The 19,886-nt window shown below is 38.8% G+C and overlaps 1 protein-coding gene across 3 annotated transcripts in view; it reads left to right on the forward strand.

The window, feature by feature from the left end:
- Map2k5 (mitogen-activated protein kinase kinase 5) overlaps positions 1 to 19,886 on the forward strand; it is a 243,336-nt gene that overhangs the window by 43,592 nt on the left and 179,858 nt on the right. For all 3 annotated transcript variants that reach the window (XM_010643300.3, XM_010643297.3, XM_033755996.1), the window contains exons 7-8: positions 5,184 to 5,232; positions 12,373 to 12,437. In XM_010643300.3, the coding sequence (XP_010641602.1) occupies positions 5,184 to 5,232; positions 12,373 to 12,437 (114 nt within the window). The remainder of the gene's footprint in view (positions 1 to 5,183; positions 5,233 to 12,372; positions 12,438 to 19,886) is intronic.

Raw genomic sequence — 19,886 nt, forward strand, 5'->3', positions numbered from 1 at the left:
TTGTGGTTAGTCTGGTGAAGGGAAGAGAACAGGCTGGATGCCAAGAGAAATAGCACCAGACAGGCATGTGCTTAGATTTGGAATGGCGACTCAGGGAAGGGTCCCTGGGGAAAGTGATGTTTCTGTCTAGACCTGAGGGATGAGGTATGAGCATGAGACTTGGCCCTGCAGTAGAGAGGGAGCCTGGCGTGTGCATAAGGAACCAATTGGGCTGGAGCTGAGGGAGGGCTGCTGCGTTGGGGCAGGAGGGACAAGAGATAGGCTGTAGACAGGAGGATTGGCCTTTCCCCTCCTGCACAGGAGCCTGGTGGAGGGCTTTGCAACAGCGTGGCAAGCTGGCTTGGGTTTCATCAGACCCTCTGCCTGGGTGCAGAGTAGGAGAAACACCCAATAATCCCCCTGCCTTTGACACTTGGTGCCCCATTCCTTATCTGATGGGCGCCTGGCCTTTCTGTACATCCCTGGGGAAGGAGGCACTTTATTGGCCAGTGCAGCCCCCATTTTTGTTTTACTACAGCTTACAAAGTTCTCTTTGCAAGCTAAGATTTGTCTCCCTTTAGCATCTACTTGTAAAGATTTAGTTTAGTCCTGAGAGCGTACCTGCTCGCTCTTGCAGGTGGTTCTTCCCATCGTTTTACCGCCAAGCACATTTCTCCGAGCCTCCCTTCCTCAGTACCCCCACCACACACACGCAAACACTTGCTCTCTTCAGGAAACCTGTCTGTTTCACTGTCTTTTCACTTCTCCCTGACCTCATGTGTCTTCTGAGTGGCCGAGTCCATCCACAAGTCAGCATCCTGTCTCTGCATAGCTGTTCCAGGATGTCCAGGTTGCTGCTACCACCTCCTGGTAGCATCCTCCCTCCCACCTTGCCCCATTCCAGCCCCTCCTCCACGCTGCAACTGGAGTGATCTTGCTCATTGTCTTAGTCAGCTTTTCCTTACTAGAATTCAATCCGGAGGCAGGTGACTATGAAGTTGAGGATTTTTTAGCTCACAGTTTTGGAGGCTGAACGTTCAGACAGGCTCTGGCAGGGCCCCCTGGGCTCTGTTGCTTCCTGGTAGATCGCAGTTCTGGGAACACATGCAGGAGCAAGTGATCAGTCCTTCTGGAGAGCGCAGCCCCACTGGATCCAAGGCCTCCCACTGGGCCCCACCTTTTCAAGGTCCACCCCCTTGCCCAGACCTGCAGGAGACCAACCATAGCAGTGACACCCTGGTGAGCCATCGTCCGCTGTGAAAGCCCATCCCTGCTCTTCATGCCCCAAGGTGAAGGAAACCCCGCAGGCAGTGAGCTGTAGCCTCTCACGTTGGGTGTTCTGACCAGATCCTCACACTGCTGGGCCTCTCATCTGTTGCCTCTTTGCTGTCTGTGCCCTTTTCATATCTGTGCCTTCACCTTCAATCTGCCTAACTTGGTCATCTTTGTGGACCGAGTTAGCTTCTTTCGAAAGTTGTCCCTGATTATAGCCGCTCCTCGTCTGCACCATTTAGCTGTTCTATGAATTCCTATAACGCGCCCCGTGCTTCTGTTTAGGGTAGCGGTGAGCACATTTAGATGATCGCCTCTGTTCCCCAGTAGCTTCTGCTCTTTGAGAGCAGTGATGACAGCGTGTTAACTGTCGAAGACTCAGTTCTTGCCGTGATGCGTGGCACGTAGGAGATAGGCGAATGAATGAACGAATGGTCTGTACTGTGCCTCCACTCTAAGTCTCATCTCTGGATTGACTGGTCCCAACTCGTTCAGCTTTTGTTACCTCAGTACTTCTCACGTGTCACACCCAGCTTACAACTGTGTGACATTGAAATGTTAAAATGTTTTCAAAAGTGATTTCTTGATAGTTCAGGTCACTGTGACCAGACAGATAAATTAAATATTAAGTAAACTGAGTCATAGAGAAATTTCTAGGATACGAAATGATGGGATGTTTTGGGCTTTGTTTTTTGTTTGTTATGTTTTTTGGTGCTAGGGATTGAACCTGGGGCCTCACACATGCTAACTAACCATGCAGACACTTATCACTGAGCCACACCACCAACTCTACAAAATTATTTTTCTAAAAAAAAAAATCAGATTTTAAAAAATCAATAAATTAAAAAAATCAGATTAAGGTGGTAGCCACATACTGGCATAATGAATGAAATCAGTTTTCTTCTGTTACTATCAGAGCATGAATTGTTCCTCTCTTTGCCTTAGGTGAGTGACTATTTATTAAACTGAGCTAACTAATCTACGTGGTGTTCCTAGGCCATAATTACTGAATTCACGTCCCACTGCCAAGGCAAGTCCTTTCCTACACAGCTTTGCTTTCTCCTGTAAAATTGGGATGATTAAACTTTCCATCTATATACCTCTGGTGTTAGTAAGATTGATGAAGCTGTGTTAAGGAATCACATTTTGTTTCTTGGATGAAAGGCGTTTATAAATGTCATGAATCAAAATGTTATTATTTCAGGTTTATGATATAATGGAATGTCTGTGGAGAAACAATGCCTACCTATACTTTGTTTGGTTGTGTCTTTACAATAATTGGAACTATCAAATTGGGAGTCATTTATAGGAATACCAGGATTTAAATATTTCCCAGGAAAAAAGCTGTGTTATGTAAGAGATAGACTTTGAGAAAGGTCTATACTTTAGTTTACTCTATAAATTAGACATAATAACTATATCTAAGAAGTGTAATTATTATGAGGATTCAATTTGGGTAATAATAGTATTTAACACAATGCCTAGCACTTGTCATCACTCAGTAAATTGTATTTGTTATTATTTTGTTGCCTGGACTGATTTTAGGTTATTGTTTTTTGGGTGTATGTTTCTGCTAAAGCCCCATTCTGTAGTACTCTTAACTGCCAGTTTAGTGCATAGAGTCTTACACTTGGAGGACATAATTTATTAAAGTCTGTCACCCTTAGGTGAGGTCATATCTTATAAAACCTAGAAAAGTAGAAACACCTTCCACAGTCTGTTTGGACTAGATTATGCAGAAGTTTAAAAAGCATTTAGAAAGGAATAATTACAGCTTTGAGTGAAAGTATAGTCTCAGAGTTTGAGAATTCTGAGATTTTCTCCGATGTAATGTATTAGAAGTGCTAAATGGAATGTATATATGTTTCATACGAGGTCCTGAGACCTTTTTCTTTCTGATGTTTTCATGATCATTGTGTCTTATTCTATAACTGTGACAACTGCTGCAATATAATAACAATCAGACCAGTGACTGCCATTTAATAGAATGATCAAAAAATAGAGTGAAAACTTAATTACAGTAAAAGATACATTGCCATTAATCCCTCTCAAAATACTCCCCTCTCACCAGACACACTAATCACATCATTGTTGGCACTTTCTGAGGCAGTTCTGGAAGTCTTCCATGAATTTCTTTAGTTGTGCTGTCATGGCTGCCTTGATGTCCTAAATCAACTCAAGAGTATTTACCTTTTGTGTTCAGTGTGTGTGTGTGTGAGTGCGTGTGTGTATATGTGTGTGGTTATTTTGACTTTGGGGAAGAGCCAGAAGTTGGATGATGCCAGATCTGGTGAATAAGGTGGACGAGGGCTCACTGTAATATTTTTGTTTGACAGAAATTGCCACAATTGTAAACTGCTTCAGAAAGTGGCAAGAATCATGGACCAAGTATGTTGGAAGGGGAGGTATTTTAAGGAAGATTAACAGCAGTGAATCTTTTACTGTAATAAATTTTTAAATTTAAGCATTCACTGTATTTTTGTATCACACTTCTGTTGAACACTCAATATGTGCTAAGTCCCTGGCAGGGTTTAAGGGTGGGAGTGGCTGGAATAGGAATATGTAGAATGAGATGTGGTCTATCTTCTCAGGAAGCCCCAGTCTTAGGGAAAGATATGGTGGAGAGAAAGACATCTATACTAGTAACTAACACGAGGGAGAGAGTTAGTGAGATAGATAGGTAGAAGGTGTGGATAGGTTAAGAAAAAAGTTAACAAGCTTCACGTGTCAACCAGAACATAGGTGAGGGCAGGTGCTACTTCATACCCTTTGCACTATCTGAGTGTATGCTGGCATAACTCATACAAAGCTAGAAGGATTTCGGGACGGCTTTTGTCCACCTCTCTTTCTTAAGAAGGTCTTTCACTAAATTCATCCACATAGATTTTTGTATAGTACATTAGCTTTCAGTTACTGAAGCAAATATCTGAGAAGGCTTATGTTGGCTTACAGTTGTACAGGATTCAGTCCATGGTCATTTGGCTCCATAAAGCCTTGGCGTATATGGCAAGACAGCCTGTGGTGGTAGGGGCATGTGGTGGAGGAAGATGTTCACTTCCTGTTTGCAGGGAAGCAAAAAGAGGCACCAGTGTCCCACAGTCCCCACTGAGAGTGTGCCCACAGTGACCAAATATCTCCCACCAGGCCTTATCTCTTAAAGTCTCCACAGCTTTACAGTAATGCCATTCTGGATCACTGAGCCTTCACCACGTGGGCTTTGGGGGAACCCTCAAGAGCCAGACAATAGCACATAGCCGCATATGTCCAGAGAACATTTTCAGTCCCCTCGTAACACGGAGAGCTGTAAGACATGGTGCTATTTTACAATATTTAATTTTCCTGCTTACACTGTAAAGTTAATATTTTCCTCATTTTGTAGAAAAATGAAATTGGAGTTTAGAGAGAATTAGTAACTTGATCCAGATCACACAACTGTTGAGAACCAGGATTTATTTCTACAATCCATGTACTTTCCAGGAAATTGAATTGTAACTCTTAATTGTAGTAAAAAAACAACAACAACAACAACAAAAAAAAACAGGACCTAAGCCATCTGTTTTATCTTTGTGGTTCTCTAATCTCTGTGAACATTCTGAGAGTGCATTGTTAAATACGTTGTGTTTAGCAAATGATTGTGTCCCCATAGAATTACCACTGAAGGGCTACCCAGAGGCAGCAGGACTAATGGCCAAAATGTCACTGTAGTGGTCCATAAAGTACTGTAGCTTCCTCTTGACTGTAGGCTTATTACTGTAGCGTACTATGGGGTTTCAGTCACTTCATTGATATCTTTGGTGTTCAGCCAGTTATTTTGGAAAAATATCTTATGCAGAGAGGAGTATAGTGCATGCCTGCACCTAAAAACAAAAGTATATTTTTAGTGTGGTGTTTGTCATGTTGCTGCTACTTAAAATTATGTGTTTCCTTTTCAGCTTAAAAAAGTCCTCTGCTGAACTGAAAAAAATATTAGCCAATGGCCAGGTAGGTACTGCTGCCTATTAAGATTTTCAAATAATAGTAACTTATTATTGTCCAGTTTTTATCCATAAACTTATTAAACAGTAAAAGAGTCTGTGAATTTCTTCTTGTCATAAATGAGTAACATGACTTAATTTGATTGGCAGAACAATTTGCAGCCTGTTTTTCAAACTGTGCTAATGGGTTTCACTCCCAGCAGATTGAAGGACCATACACACACCCGCTGCCATCTCCATCTAAAAAGTTAATCAGTTCTGAACAAGTGTGTCAACCCATGGGTTGTTGAAATGGCCCTGCATTCTGAGGCAACTGTTTGTTTCATTATCTTTGGAGAGAAAAGGAAAAACTGTTACCTTCTTACCTTAGCTCTTTCTTTTGTCCTGAAACTAATACTGGTTTTGTAGGGGACCCGGGAACAGTAGACATTTGGCACGTAAAGTCCCTGGGGTACCAGAGACCTTGGTTTGCCTGGTCAGCGGGCTGTCTGAAGCCAAATGACCTAACCCGGCCGGTGAGGGACAAAGAGGCCTGCAGGCCAGTTATTTCTCACTAATTTTGATTCAGGTAAATGGCCACATCTGAAATAGTATAGTGCTTTTAAACATAACACTGGTAAATTAAGCTACCTACAGGGTCCTCAATTCTTCACGAGCAACATAAATGCGTTTTAATGTTTGTTATAGTGGAAGCCCTTTGATAGCCTCCAAGGCAGGCGCCTGTCCATCGCGATCAAGCCTGCCTATTAGGCTCTATTGACTGAGACATCTGTGTCACTGCAAATAAAAGACTCTTATTGATTTTCTTAACTGCTGTTCACTTCCCGTCCATGTTTCGAAGGCTGAAATCTTAATTATCTCAGATGCTTATTCAGTGCCTTCACACGCTGACCTCTCCAAGCCTCATTGGCATTTCATGAATCAAGTACTTGTAGTGGAGCATGTCAAGAAGACAAAGCTGGGTCCTCGTGCTTGTCCTTTAATATCACCTGTAACATTGTGGCCTAATAGATGTGCATGCCTTGAAGCGGTGGCTGTGTGGTCGCACCTCTATGCCTGCTTGCGTAGCATGCAGTCCTGTGAATCCAGTTAGAGAAAATTAAGTCGATCTGGCTCTGACAGCTGATTGTCATCCAGTGTGTGTGAATTCTAGTCCTTAAATAATCTGCATACAGAGAGAACCTGGTGTTACGTGTATAACCTTGGTAGTCTCAAAATTTAGGTCTTCCTTTTTTTTTTTTTGGTAGTGCATGGGATTGAACCCAGGACCTCATGCATTCTGGGCACGTGCTCTGCCACTGAGCCACACCTACAGCACCCAGATTCTTGATAGTATTTGTCTAACACCATTATCTTTAAGCAGCCAAATATCTGTTGAGATTGAGGTCCACATCTGTATCCCCCAGTGCCTGCAGTGTGAGCACACAGATGAAGCAAAACCTGACTAAAAGCAGAAATATCGAGCTGGGGATATTTATGTATCTCCAGCACACTTGCATTCTAGTTACTAATTGTAATTTACGTATAAGTCACTTGTGTTCTTTGGCTGGAAAATATATTTCAAAATTGACATAAATTAAGAAGCTTTAACTACATTTGTTCAACCCAGGCAATGGAAAATCTGTCTTAGATTCTTCTTTCAAAAATGAAAAACATTTTCTTTCCTCTGCAAAAAAAAAAAAAGCATTCTGAGATGTTTTGACAACAAACCTAGTACCATAAATATCTCAGTGGTCTCAGTTACGAGGTTCTCTGTGGTGGGAGATTGTCACAGCAATGATTTTTGACACTTAAAGATTGTTTATTGCTTTCCCTTGGATTGTGCTAACCCGACATTAAACAGTATGGCATTTTCTCACTTTAGAGGATAAGCTTTTTAAAAATCATTATTATTGTTATTTACTTTTGCTCAAAAAACAAAACAAATCCTCCATCTTTGGAAGCTTTCAAAATACCTCCCCTGAACTCCTCAATTGATGCTGTAGAGTAACTGTAAACAGCGGGCCAGACCGCACCGCAGTGAGGTAATGCATGTGGTGTGGGCATCAGTACATTCCTGGTCTGCATACTGACACCACTTGATACGGAAGATGTAAGTCACATTTAACGATACTTTAACACTTGAGCATAGTTTTTTATTTTAGTGGTTTATGCTCTCAAGCATTAATAATGATTTGCCTTTCCACTAGCCTCCACTTAGATTTAATAAGGAATTCATATTAATCATTAAAAGAAAGGGACATGATTCTTCAAGATAATCAAATATTGACAGGTTAGAAATAGCTTTCTGCCTGGGTTCATTGATATAGGTTATGTGATATAAATATTTATTTCTTTTCTGTCACTCAGAGTAAATGCCACCAATTGATTCAGCATTGATATAGTGTCAACAGTTCATAAGAAACATTTGACTGGCTTGTGTTTTCCGATTAGTCTCTGCTCTATAAAGTGGGATTTACTAAATCTCTCCAATTGTCTGCTCATAGAGTGTGACTGCTTTCTGAAACCATCATTGCTTCGATTTGTGAAGCAAGGGTCTAGTGATAGCACTAGTTCGTATCAGACCCTTACATATAAAATAAGGACTAATTGAGCATTTTTACTTTAATGATTTATAAACAGTAGGTACTGATTCTTCTTAACACAAGCACACAGTAAACAAGGAACATTTTCTTTGCTGATCCATGATTGAATTCCGCTTCCTTTTTCTCATTAATCTCATTAATAATTTGATCAAGCACTGCTTTAAAAGTTTTAACATTAGCAGTTGGAATGGAGACTGTTTTCCTGGTTTCACCTCCTGATGGAGGATTCCATTTCTCCATCTTAAAAAAATAGATCAAAAGATATTTTTGGCATGTTTTATTGAGAGCCATAAATCAGTCTCACTGCTCTGTTTTCTGGGTATGTTTTCCCCACTCAGGTCCAATGTGGCATTGTCTGCCTAACATTGGCCCCGGGTTTGAAACTGGTTAGAAATAGCCCAAAGGGTCGATTTAAGGATTTAAAAAGTACACAGATATTCCAAGGATGTGTAACTCTGACTTTTATATCTCTAAAGGTATTTTTCCTCTTTTTGTTTTTTATATTTTGTAGTAGGGGATGACAGTATTTCCTAGACCTGGTAAATTAAGTGTAACTATACTGTAAAGTCACAGATCTAGATCTAATTCTGGTGCTGCTGCATCTTTGGCTGTTATTTTGAAGAGTTGAAATACCTTTGGAAAAACTCTGAATTTAGATCAAAAGGGCTGAGGAATAAGAGAATACAGTGGTACCTTGATTCATGAACTCAATTCTCTGCACAATTCTGGTCACAAACCAAATAGGACAAGAACCAAATCAAATTTCCCCAAAAGATCAACATTGAACCTACTCATTGTATCTGACTCGGTTCTTGTCCAACTGGGTTAGCAACTAGTATTATGGAGAGAATCAAATTTGTGAACTGAGGTGCTACTGTAGGTATCTGCTATAAAATTAGCCTTAAAAAATCAACACCAGTATATAATATTTTTAGATTTTAATGGTTCATTTTAGATCTCATAAGATGACTGAAACAAAAAGACTGTGTATGTAACTCACAACTACACAGTGCCCTCCTCTACCCACACAAACTCAATCTGACCGCCTGTGGGTGACTGCTGTCTCATTTCTGTCTTGGTCCCTGCTGCTCCTTGAGCAGAAGCAGAGACCCCACAAGTCATTTCTCCCAGGTCATTTGCTGTCTTGGCTGCTGACAGGTAGCGGTTGCAGTGGTTGTGACTTTTTCTTCCTCCACCCTTGCATGTACTATTCTGCTTTTTGATTGCTTTTTTTCTTTTTTTTTTAGTTAAAACAAGAAAGCTAAACTATATTTAAATACTCTTCAGCATCTTCATTAAATAAAAAACTTTTATTTTACTTCTTTTCAATATAAAAGGCTATGTGTTTTTTAAGACATTTCTGTTCTTAAAAACAAACATCATAGCACAGCTTTTACTTGTGAGTGCCTTCCAGGAGACAGACTGCCTTCATGAGGGCCATAGCTCTGGAAGGAGAGGGGTGATAGGTCACCTTGAACTGGGATGTGCCAAAGGACTGAGTTCTAGTATCTATTTCCCCCCACTTTTGGTTTTTTGCTGTGTGATTCAGGCTTACCTTAAACTCACTGTGTAGCCCAGGCTGGCCTCGAACTCCTGGCAGTTCTGCTTTAGCCTCCCAAGTGCTGGGATTATAGGCGTGCACCACCACGCCTGGTTGAGTTCTAGTCCCAGCTAGTTGTTATGATTAGTTATATAACCAACTAGGTTGGGCTAGTGGTCATAAAATGCTGATGACAGACAATTTTTTGATACTTGATCCCACCTATAACATTTTAATGTAGTCCTTTGCAGACTTATAAACCCTACCTTAATTTCATAGTAAGTACAGTTCCTATGCGTTCATGCTCTTCAGCTAAAAAAGGCAAAAATATTACTAGCTATCTTTGAATTCCTTTAGTGATTTTTTTCATAGCTAAGATCAGTTAAAGTAGCCCATTTTGATAGAATATGAATATTTCAACTGTTTCTTTGGTAATCGATTCCTGAGCTCTTAGTTTTTGCTTAAAAATACTTTTTTATCTTAAGTGCAGTAGTGCATGCCTGTAGGCCCAGCATTTGAAAGGCCAAGGCAGGAGGATCACTTGAGCCCAGAAGTTCAAGACCAGCCTACAAAACAGAGAAAGACCTTATCATTCCATCAAATACTTTTTTCTAAAACATGAGAAATGTATATAAATGTATAAAAATTAGAAAATTGAGATAAGCAAAAAAGGAAAAAAGTTACTGTTTTGTAGTAGACCCTTTCCTCATTTTTTAAAAATAGATACTGTCTTTTAAAGTGACATGGTTCTAGAACTTTCTCTTCAAAACTATTTTTATCTTTAGGTGACTCTTAGAATTTTCCTTATGTGTGGAATTCCATAGTTCTGCATTGATTTGTTTTTGTATTCTTGAGTTAGCCTGTGCAGTGTTTAGCACATATGTGCTTGCACATGCAATAAACATTTGTCCTCCGACACACACACACACACACACACACACACACACACACACACCCCCTCTCTGATGTTGAATGCCTACCCTCCTGGATTATTATGGGTACAGGTGCCACTCACATCTGTATCTGTCCCCAGGCCTGTGAAATGGTGGGGAGGACATGACCATAAACTGGCCCTTCCAGAGCCTGGCCCCTGCGTACTGTATACCTACATCCTGCTTAGCCTTATGTCTCAGTGCTACTAATTCAGAATTTGTAGGCTTGACTAAATGAAATTTCTCTCTCCTGGAAATCTACTTCAAGCCATAATGAGACTGCAGCTTGTTAGGCAAGTTAATGCTACAGATTAGGTTGTTGGAGCCATGTTGACACTGCTTAGAGAATTGGGGAATTGGCCCAGTAGCCTCTTTGCACTCACCAATAGACAGAGCTCTTCAGGCATCCATCATCAGTCAAAGTAAACTAAATAACAACTCTGCTAGTGTAGTATCGCCAGTCACTTCATATGCTGCCTTTCTGCATGCTGTTTGGAAATTTATCATTCGGTCCCGAATAATGTGGTCTTCTTTTCTTCATGCCACGTCTTTTATACAGGTTAAAAGGTTTTGCTTTTTTTTTCTTTCCTGGATTAGTGGTGTAAAAGTAGTGAAGAATAGAATTTCTATCAAATATGAAAGTAGTTCCCCATTTTTCTGTCATTTTTTCACTGATCTTAAATATAGTAATTAGCTGATTGTAAATTGCATCAATCAGACTGTACTACAATTAAATTGGGTGCTGAGTTGGCCTTTCTGCATTAATCTGTCGATACTCTTTTAAAGGGACTGGCAAACGGCTTGGAAAGGAAGCTATTTCTGGTACCTGCACTGTACTCCTAATTATCACAGTTCTCTGAAGCTTCAACTTCAGAAATGTATAGAAGAAAAATATTTTCCTTGATAAATGAAGCCTGGCTTTATTCAATTGGTGGAAGTTTAGAGTAGAGCAAATATTTAAAGCTTTACTATAATGGTCTGAGAGCAAACTATTTTTTTCCAAGTGATATTGAATTAAAAACTCCATCTATTTTCTGCCCATGCAAGGCAGTGCAATTCCCTGGAAATTGATTTTTTTTTTTCAGGGCTTACTATGGCTTTTCCCAAGCCTTTACTATATGGAAAATAAGACCTTTATTAAATCTATTTAGTGAATAAAGTTGGCAGTTAATTTTTAAGCAACTGAACCAGTGCATAAAAAATTACTGAATGCATCATATAGAGTAGGACTAGTCTTAAAGTCATTTGATAAATTATTATTTAGAGAGTCCCCTAAAAAAAATCTAAAACATTATTTTGTAGGTGCTAACAATTCACCATGCAGTCGTGATAAAAATGAGGGTAGTATTTTTGGTATAATAGATTTTATAGAATCTTAGAAAATGTGCATGCTGTTTTATATATTAATTATAAAAATGACTTCAGTTCATAAAAATTACGTCTGTGTGTAGTTTTCCCTTTCTGTATGATAATGCTTGACTACATGTGCATTTTGAAGTGCATTTGTCTGGCACTTTTACATCAGAATACTATGATTTCTGCACAGTTCACGGCTGTATACTAATTTACCATTTGCAAAGACAAATCCTTTCTCTCCTTAGAAAATGATAAACATTATTCTAAATGTTAATTATCGGGTCATCTGAGGCATTTCCAAGGGCTGATGTGTTACAGACCATGGATTAGATTCCTGGCTGCTGTCTGTGTGTGTTTGTCGTCTTCCCAAACTTGACTTTGCTCATGTGCAGTGCTCTTCGGTCCTGGTTATGTGCGGTGCCAGAGACTGTTTTCTTATCAGTATCTCTGACCTGACCCTTTTGAGCTATGTTATATCATTCCATTTTGACACCTTTTATCAAACTTTAATGAAATGACCCAGGCAAACAAATTGTCATTAAACTTTCCATCACTTTGTCCCTTGGTATCGTCTTTTATAAATTGGACAGCAAATGTTGTATTGATCTTCTCGTTCTTGCAGCTGAACTTGAAATGACCCAGACTGCTTGTTGTTTATGGCCCAGAGTTGCTTTTCCTTGACATTTCCATCCACAGCATGACACCCTTTTTGTTTTTCTTTCTTTCTTGTGGAGATGAATGAACAAGACATACGATATCAAGACACCCTTGGTCATGGCAATGGAGGCACAGTCTACAAGTGAGTAGTCAATTTTGTTTAAACTTTCTATCCACTTTTGCCCAGTGCTGGGGATCCACGGACTCTGTGGCAAAGATTTTTTATGTGACCACCAGCACTCAGAATTTATTTCCACGTTTGACTCCAGGATTCTGCAGGATGTCTTCTATTTTCTCAGGAATTGCCTGAAAAGTGCATTTATATTGCCTTTTTAATATTTCCAAGTCTTCATCTCTCCTAGGCGAGCAGTTAATCATCCACCATTAGCAAGTGTACATTTAACTGGCCTGAAATTTAATGTATATTTTCCTTTGCTCTTTCACACCATTATTTTTTTTTTAACTTGCTAGCACCCTTTGCTGGTCCCTTGCCCATTGACAGGTATGCCCAGTGGAAGCCATGCCTTATAAATACCATTGCTTTGCCCTGTGTTGATGCTGTAAGTTATTAAAAAGCCTTCTTCCTGTTGTATTTCTTTTTTTCCTCACCCTACTCCCTTGAGAGAATTTCTACACACATTGATGAATATGTTAAGTTATAAAAGTCTCCCAAATTCCAGTTGCAGTGATCTTACCCTAAAGGAGAGTTCATTTTCATATTAAAAAATGCTAACCATAAAAAATAGTTCTCTCAACAGGGAAGTCTTTCTCACGCAGTAGTACAAAGTTTAAACTACATAATGTAATATCTGGTACTTAATAGTCTGCAATGGTGTATGAAAAATATTCCACCAGGAATTAAAAAATCCATACTCTGTAAGAAAGCCCTGAGGGAGTAATAAAGCTTTCCTCCAGAGAGCTGTTTTCCATATATACACTAACCCTGCATCCTATTATGATTTTATTTTTTATCTTAGATGTTTTAACATTGATATTAATCTATAATTTCAGAGTTGTAAAATGATTAATTTAGTTTTTAATTGGTTATTCATGTTCTTAGAATTTTAAGTTCTGATGAATATGGATAGAAATTGCCCTGTTGTCCTATGGCCATGAAGGGCCGTATCCTAAAATCCCAGAACACCCTTCCACTATCCGTGTAGCCTCAGCATAGAAACTAGTTTCTTGAGGCTGAAAGCTCCTTCATAGTCAACTGGCATGGCCACCCATCCAGAGCTTCAGGCTCCTCAGCTAGGGTATGAGTCCTTGCTCCTAAAAATATCCCTTTAAGAACTCAGGTTCAGGGCTGCAGATTTAGCTCTGTGGCACCACCCCTGCCTTGCCAATGTCAGGTCCTGAGTTCAATTCCTAGTAAAAAAAGAACTCATGTTCACATCTTTGGAATTTTTTCCCCTGTATCTACTGAGGGTCATGAAGTTAAGTCATAGCTTGGAAGTTAAGTCCTACTTTGAGAGTTCAGGGAAATATTTTATACTCTTCTTGAGTGGTGAAGGCCTAACATGTCCCAAGTTCTGAGTCTGTACTAGTGGTCCCTTCCAGGAAGCTTTTCCTCCCATTCACCTCCTTACTGCTGACTTGAATTTTTTTACCTTGTTCTGAAGGTTCCTAGAAAGCAAATAAGAAAGAACATGTGTGCTCCAATTTGCTCCTTCCAGGTTCCCTGAAAGAAGCCATTTTCGAGGCTTCAGCCTGTTTTCTGACTGCTTCATTGCTAGCAGACAAATGCAATAAAACAGGAAGGATTTCTGGCAGCTCTTTGAATTCCTTTTATTGGCTTCAAATGGAATCCAAAAACATTTCTTGAGACTCCTAACTTCATGTGTTATTTCACCAAATGTTTAACTTTGTATTTCTTTCTTTTTTCTTTTTTTCCTGGTACTGGGAATCGAACTCGGGACCTTGCGCTTGCGAGGCAGGCATAGCTTTGTATTTCTTAATAGAAGGCCTATTGTGAATTTACTGTCCTGACTTATCCCAGAGGGGAAGGAACATAAGACTACCCAAGCCCTAGCAGATAATTTTTATTAGACATAATCTAGATATTAAATTTTTTGTTGCTTTTTGTGCTGAGGATGAAATCCTCACCCTTACTCATGCTAAATATGTGCTCTACCACTGTGCTACATGACCAGCATAGATGTTAAAATTTTCAGCCTTTATCCAGTTAAAACATAGGTGAATTTAAAAGGGATAGTATAAGGAGAAGTGGAATAACATGCCCATTTCCCAAGGAAAAACTACAATGTAAAGTTATATATTGTTTTTGTGTGTGTATGTATATGTATGTATATATACATATATATATGTATGGAACCAGTCTTCCCTGAAACTTCCAGTGATCCTCCTGCCTCAGCCTCTCCAAAGTGTTGGGATTACAGTCATTTGCCACCATACCTGACTTTAAAATTATTTTTAATTGTGGTAAGATATACGTTAAATACAGTTTAACATCTTAACCATTTTGAAATGTTTGATGGCTTTAAATACATTCACATTACTCAACTATCAACATCATTTATCTCTAGAACTGTCTTTTGTGTAACTCTGTGCCCATTAAACTATAACTCCACATTTTTCTTTTTTTATTTTGTTTTTAGCTAAGAAGCATGGCTGAAACTTTTTTCATAGGACCAGAAGGGAATCATTCTCCCACCTGTTCTTAGAACGTGGTCTTTAAAATGATATCAGCAATTTACACTGAGTTCATTTAGCTCCCATTTCCAGTGCTCAGTGTGTTATAAGATGGATATGTTTTGGACAGTGGTTGCCTAGGGAAGGTAAAAAGCAGCATCATGATAATTTTAGTACTTTATTTGTATAGTAGAGTTCTCATAAAAAAAAATTCCCTTTGTTCAGTGGCCTGTATAATACTGTTTTTGTTTTGAAATGGGGTCTCACTGTGTTGCCTACATTGACTTTGAACTCCTGAGCCTAAGTGATCCTCTTCCGTTGACCTCGAGAGTTCAAGGGTGCAGCACTCACCTTGTACCTAATTCTTAAGGAGAACAAATGCGAGTATTGCAAGATACATAACCTCTCGTCATCGATCACTAGGCTTCATTTCTGCCTGGGCTTCAGTTTACAGTGTTGTTCTTTTATCTCTGGCTTTTAGTTCAGCACAAAGAAATGGTATAATCATCAAAAAGTGAAAATCCACTTTTCTAAAGTCTTTATAAAACACTGTTTGATGTGTTATGATTGGGTTTATCCTACACTAAGTTTACCTTAATGGTGTTGACTATAAAAATTGTGGTTTTTCAAACAAAAATGATTACATTAGAGGCTATGCTACATAAACTAGATGAAGGAAATATTGGAAAATCCACTCGTTGGTAACAAAACTGCCTAATGGGCTTATTTAATTTTTTCTTATAAAATGTAATAAAGCTAATAAGTGTAAAGCAAAACTTTAATATTTCAATCTTACTCCACTCGATGGGACATTGGAAGGCATATGCTATCCTGTGTAATTGCAATATATATTATTTAATAGTTGGTAAATTCTCATTATGTGAATCTAGATGTTTTCCACAGTTACACAATATGAAGTTTTGGCCCCAGACATTTAATCCTAATGATAATGTGGACTCTCTGCATACTGTCCCCTCCTAAACTGCTGTGCTCTCTCTCATGCAGACCTAAGCAGGTGATTTTATACTTGATCTTAGCCAACAGGGCCGAGAAGTGATTGTGATTTTAAATTAGTATATCTTCAATTACTGATTTGTATGCTAAAGAAATATAAATGTACATAAAAGAAATCTCTCAGACTTCTCAAATCTACATAAAAGCAATATCTTAGATTAACGTATAACTCGAGTCTAGGAAGAAGGAAAGTTTGGGAAAAAGAAATGGATGCGTTTTGATGATTATTCCATTTTCCAAATTGCTACAAATTCATTAAAAAAAAAAAATCAAGAAAGACACGTTTTATTTCTCCCTGAGAGATTCACAGTACATTTCAAAACTTCAAGAAAGTAGAAGCATGATGTGTTTTGATTAAATCTAGGCCCCTGGATTTGAATCCTGCATCTGTCTGCCCTAGCTAGTTGTGTGACCATGGGCAAGTTATATAATGTCTCTCGCCTCAGTTTTGCCATCTGTAAATAGGGATAGTAATATTATCTGTCTTGTGAGGTTATTATGAGGTTAGATGAGATGATCCACAGAAAGTTTAGCCCCGTGACATATTAGTGTTAGCTACTGACAGTGTCAGAATGAATACTGGAAAAATTAAACCTTGTATTTCCTATCCTTGGTTGGCCAAGGGACTCTTTCTGGGGAACATTTATAAATATCTCATAGAATTAAAGTTGTGAATTAACTCTGTGAAATTCTGTGATTATATTATTATACATAATTCTGGTTTTTTTCTGTTTTTTAATTGTGTCATAAGATTTATATTTTATTGTGTATACTACCGTACATGTGTGATTTTCCAAAAGCTTCATAGTTTTATTGTAATTTATTTTCATTGCTATAGGACAGCTGATACAAAGTAAAGCCAGTGGCGGATACGAGGGCTTGGCATTGTGTCGCCATTCTGTGGCAAAGCCAGAACTCTACGTGAGGTCATTTTTCTTTTTGCTGTCCTTTCCCCTAGGTCAGTAATGGTGAACCTGTTACAGCTTTCAGTGGTAACAGACAGCTGGCAGCAACACCCATGCCTTAGGTTTGCCGCCACTGCCCTAGGCTTTGTGTTTTTTTCATGCAGATTGAACTGTTTCCTTTGATCTTAGTTGTTTGGTATGCTGGTTGAAATGAGCATGAGGCATGTGGGGGTTTCCTCAGTCCAGTTTTTGCAGGACTCTTGAGTTGGATTCTCACTATATTCAACTAGTTTTACAGGCTGCACAATCTTTTAGACCATTCACCTAGAAAAAAAAGAATTTACGTATAAGAAGGCTATTGATTTTTGGGTGTTCACCTTGTATCCAGATACTCTACTGAATCTGTCAATTAAGTCTAGAAGTCTTTTGGTGGAGTTTTTTGGGTCTTCAATGTAGAGTATCATATCATCAGCAAATAATGACAGTTTAACTTCTTCCTTTCCTATCTTTATTGCTTTAATTTCTTTCTCTTGTCTAATTGCTGTGGCTAATGTTTCCAGAACTATATTGAAGAGGAGTGGTGATAATGGGTATCCTTGTCTTGTTCCTGATTTTAACATGAAGGTTTTCAGGTTTTGGCCATTTAATATGATGTTGGCTGTTGGTTTTTCATAGATAGCCTTTATTAAGTTGAGGTATAGACCATCTATTCCAAACTTCTGTACTTCAGAAGAAACCATCAGCAGAACTAAGAGACAACCTACAATGTGGGAAAAAATTTTTACCAGCTGTTCCTCAGACAAAGGACTATTATCAAGAATATATAAAGAACTCAAAACAATCAGCTCCCCCAAATATAAAGACCCAATTCAAAAATGGGCATCCGAAATGAACAGACATTTCTTAGACAAAGAAGTAAAAGCAGCAAATAAATATATGAAAAAATGTTCCACATCACTGATCATTCGAGAGATGCAGATGAAAACAACACTGAGATTCCACCTCACCCCACAAAGAATGGCTGCTATCAAGAAATCACACAATAACAAATGTTGGTGGGGTTGTGGGGAGAAAGGAACCCTTCTCCATTGTTGGTGGGAGTGCAGACTGGTGCAACCACTATGGAAATCAATATGGAGATACCTCAAAGAGCTTGGACTGGAGGTTCCATTTGACCCAGCCATCCTTCTGCTGAGTATCTTTCCAAAAGTACTAAAAGAATCATATCACAGAGAAGTATGCACACCCATGTTTATAGCGGCATAGTTTGTAATAGCTAAAACTTGGAAACAGCCTATTTGCCCATCCGTTGGAAACTGGATAAACAAGATGTGGTTTTTCTGTAAAATGGAATATTACTCAGCCATAAAGAATGAGAAAATAGATTCCTTCGTAGGAAAATGGATACATATTGAAGATATACTCCTAAGTGAAATAAATAAGGCACACGTGTAAATACTGAATAGTTTCTTGGGTGTGAATAATCTGCAATAATACAGAAGATCCTAATAAGATTGCTGACATTGAGAAATGGGAATAACGGAGCTAAAGGTGTAGGGAAGGTGGGATGGATGGGTAGGGGAAGGGTGAAAATGGAAAAGAAAAAAATGTGAGATAATGAAAAGATGGAAATAAAGTGATTTGTAGATGGGGAGGAGGGGGTGAAGGGAGGGCAGGGACCAGGGGAAAAAATGAGAACCAAGACTTGTCATGTAGAGGTGCACAATCCCAACAATGAATATAGCTGTACTGTATCCCTAAAATGTACCAATAAACTCAATTAAAGCTGAAAAACAAAAAGAATTTACAAGACCTATATTCGAAAGGTGAATTTTCTTGCAAATGTTTAAACCTTGAGAATTTAACATCCATTGGTCCTGCCTGTAGTCTCTGTCCTTGTTTTCTTGGATAGTGTATCGCACTGCAGTGGAAATGACTAACAGACCCAGTTACTTGAAAAATGTTCTGTGATTCCCCAGTGTCACTCTGCTTCCTGGACAAGTTGTTGATGGAGTCGCTCAAGTTTTGAGTTTAGAAATGAAGTAATATGTAGCTTTTAGGATTAAACTCTGCTAAGTCAGCCAACAATCACCAAAGAATCCTGTTTTATATTATTTCTTCCTTAATGCAGATTATTCAAGCCAGGATTCAAATTGTCAGTGTTTTGACCATATATTCCAGTTTCCAGGCATTTGAAAACAGTATTTTCTGCTTCTAGCTCTTTTCCACAGTACAGTGAAAATGCAGTCTGGGCTTTAGATCGAATTTTCTTCTTCTTTTTTTTTTTTGAGTTTATGGGTACATTTTAGGTATACAGTACAGTTACATTCATCGTTTTAGAGAGAATTTTCTATGATACAGTGGGTGGCATATATGCTGCCCAAATGGTGTCTTAGAGATTGGATATATGCCTTTAAGAATTATTATCTACAGACAAGTAAAATAGTAAGTTTCAGAAGTGTTAGTTTCTTCCTTTTTGTTGTCTTTTCTTCTGGTATTGGGAGTCAAACTTAAGAGTGCTCTATTACAGACCTGGCTCTCCAGTCCTATTTATTTATTTGTTTGTTTATTTGTTTGTTACCGGGTTTCGAGCTCCAGACCTTGCACTAGCAAGGCAGGTGGCGGAACCACTGAGCTAAATCCCCAGCCCCTTTACTTTTTATTTTGACATAGGATCTTTTTAAGTTGCTCTGCTAGGGCTTGAACTTGGGATCCTCCTGCTTCAGCCTCCCTCTGTTATGGGATTATAGGCATATGCTACCATCTCTGACTTTGTCTTACCTCTTTTAAATGACACTTATTTGGCAATGTGCTGGTGATGGTCCTTGGACATGGTAACTGAGGTTATGTGAACTGTTAAATTATCTCCTGACCGTGTGGTATGGCGGTAGAGACCAAATAAAGAAAATCTAGTGTTTGAAGGCTGGAATTATATTCACTCATTATAGTAATATGATTTATTTAATGAGAATTAAAAGCCCTGATGCTGATTTATATAAAATGAGAAATTATATGAGTCT

This window comes from Fukomys damarensis, unplaced genomic scaffold (genome assembly GCF_012274545.1).
Source record: "Fukomys damarensis isolate Sample0158 unplaced genomic scaffold, DMR_v1.0_HiC HiC_scaffold_25, whole genome shotgun sequence".
Lineage (NCBI taxonomy): Eukaryota > Metazoa > Chordata > Mammalia > Rodentia > Bathyergidae > Fukomys > Fukomys damarensis.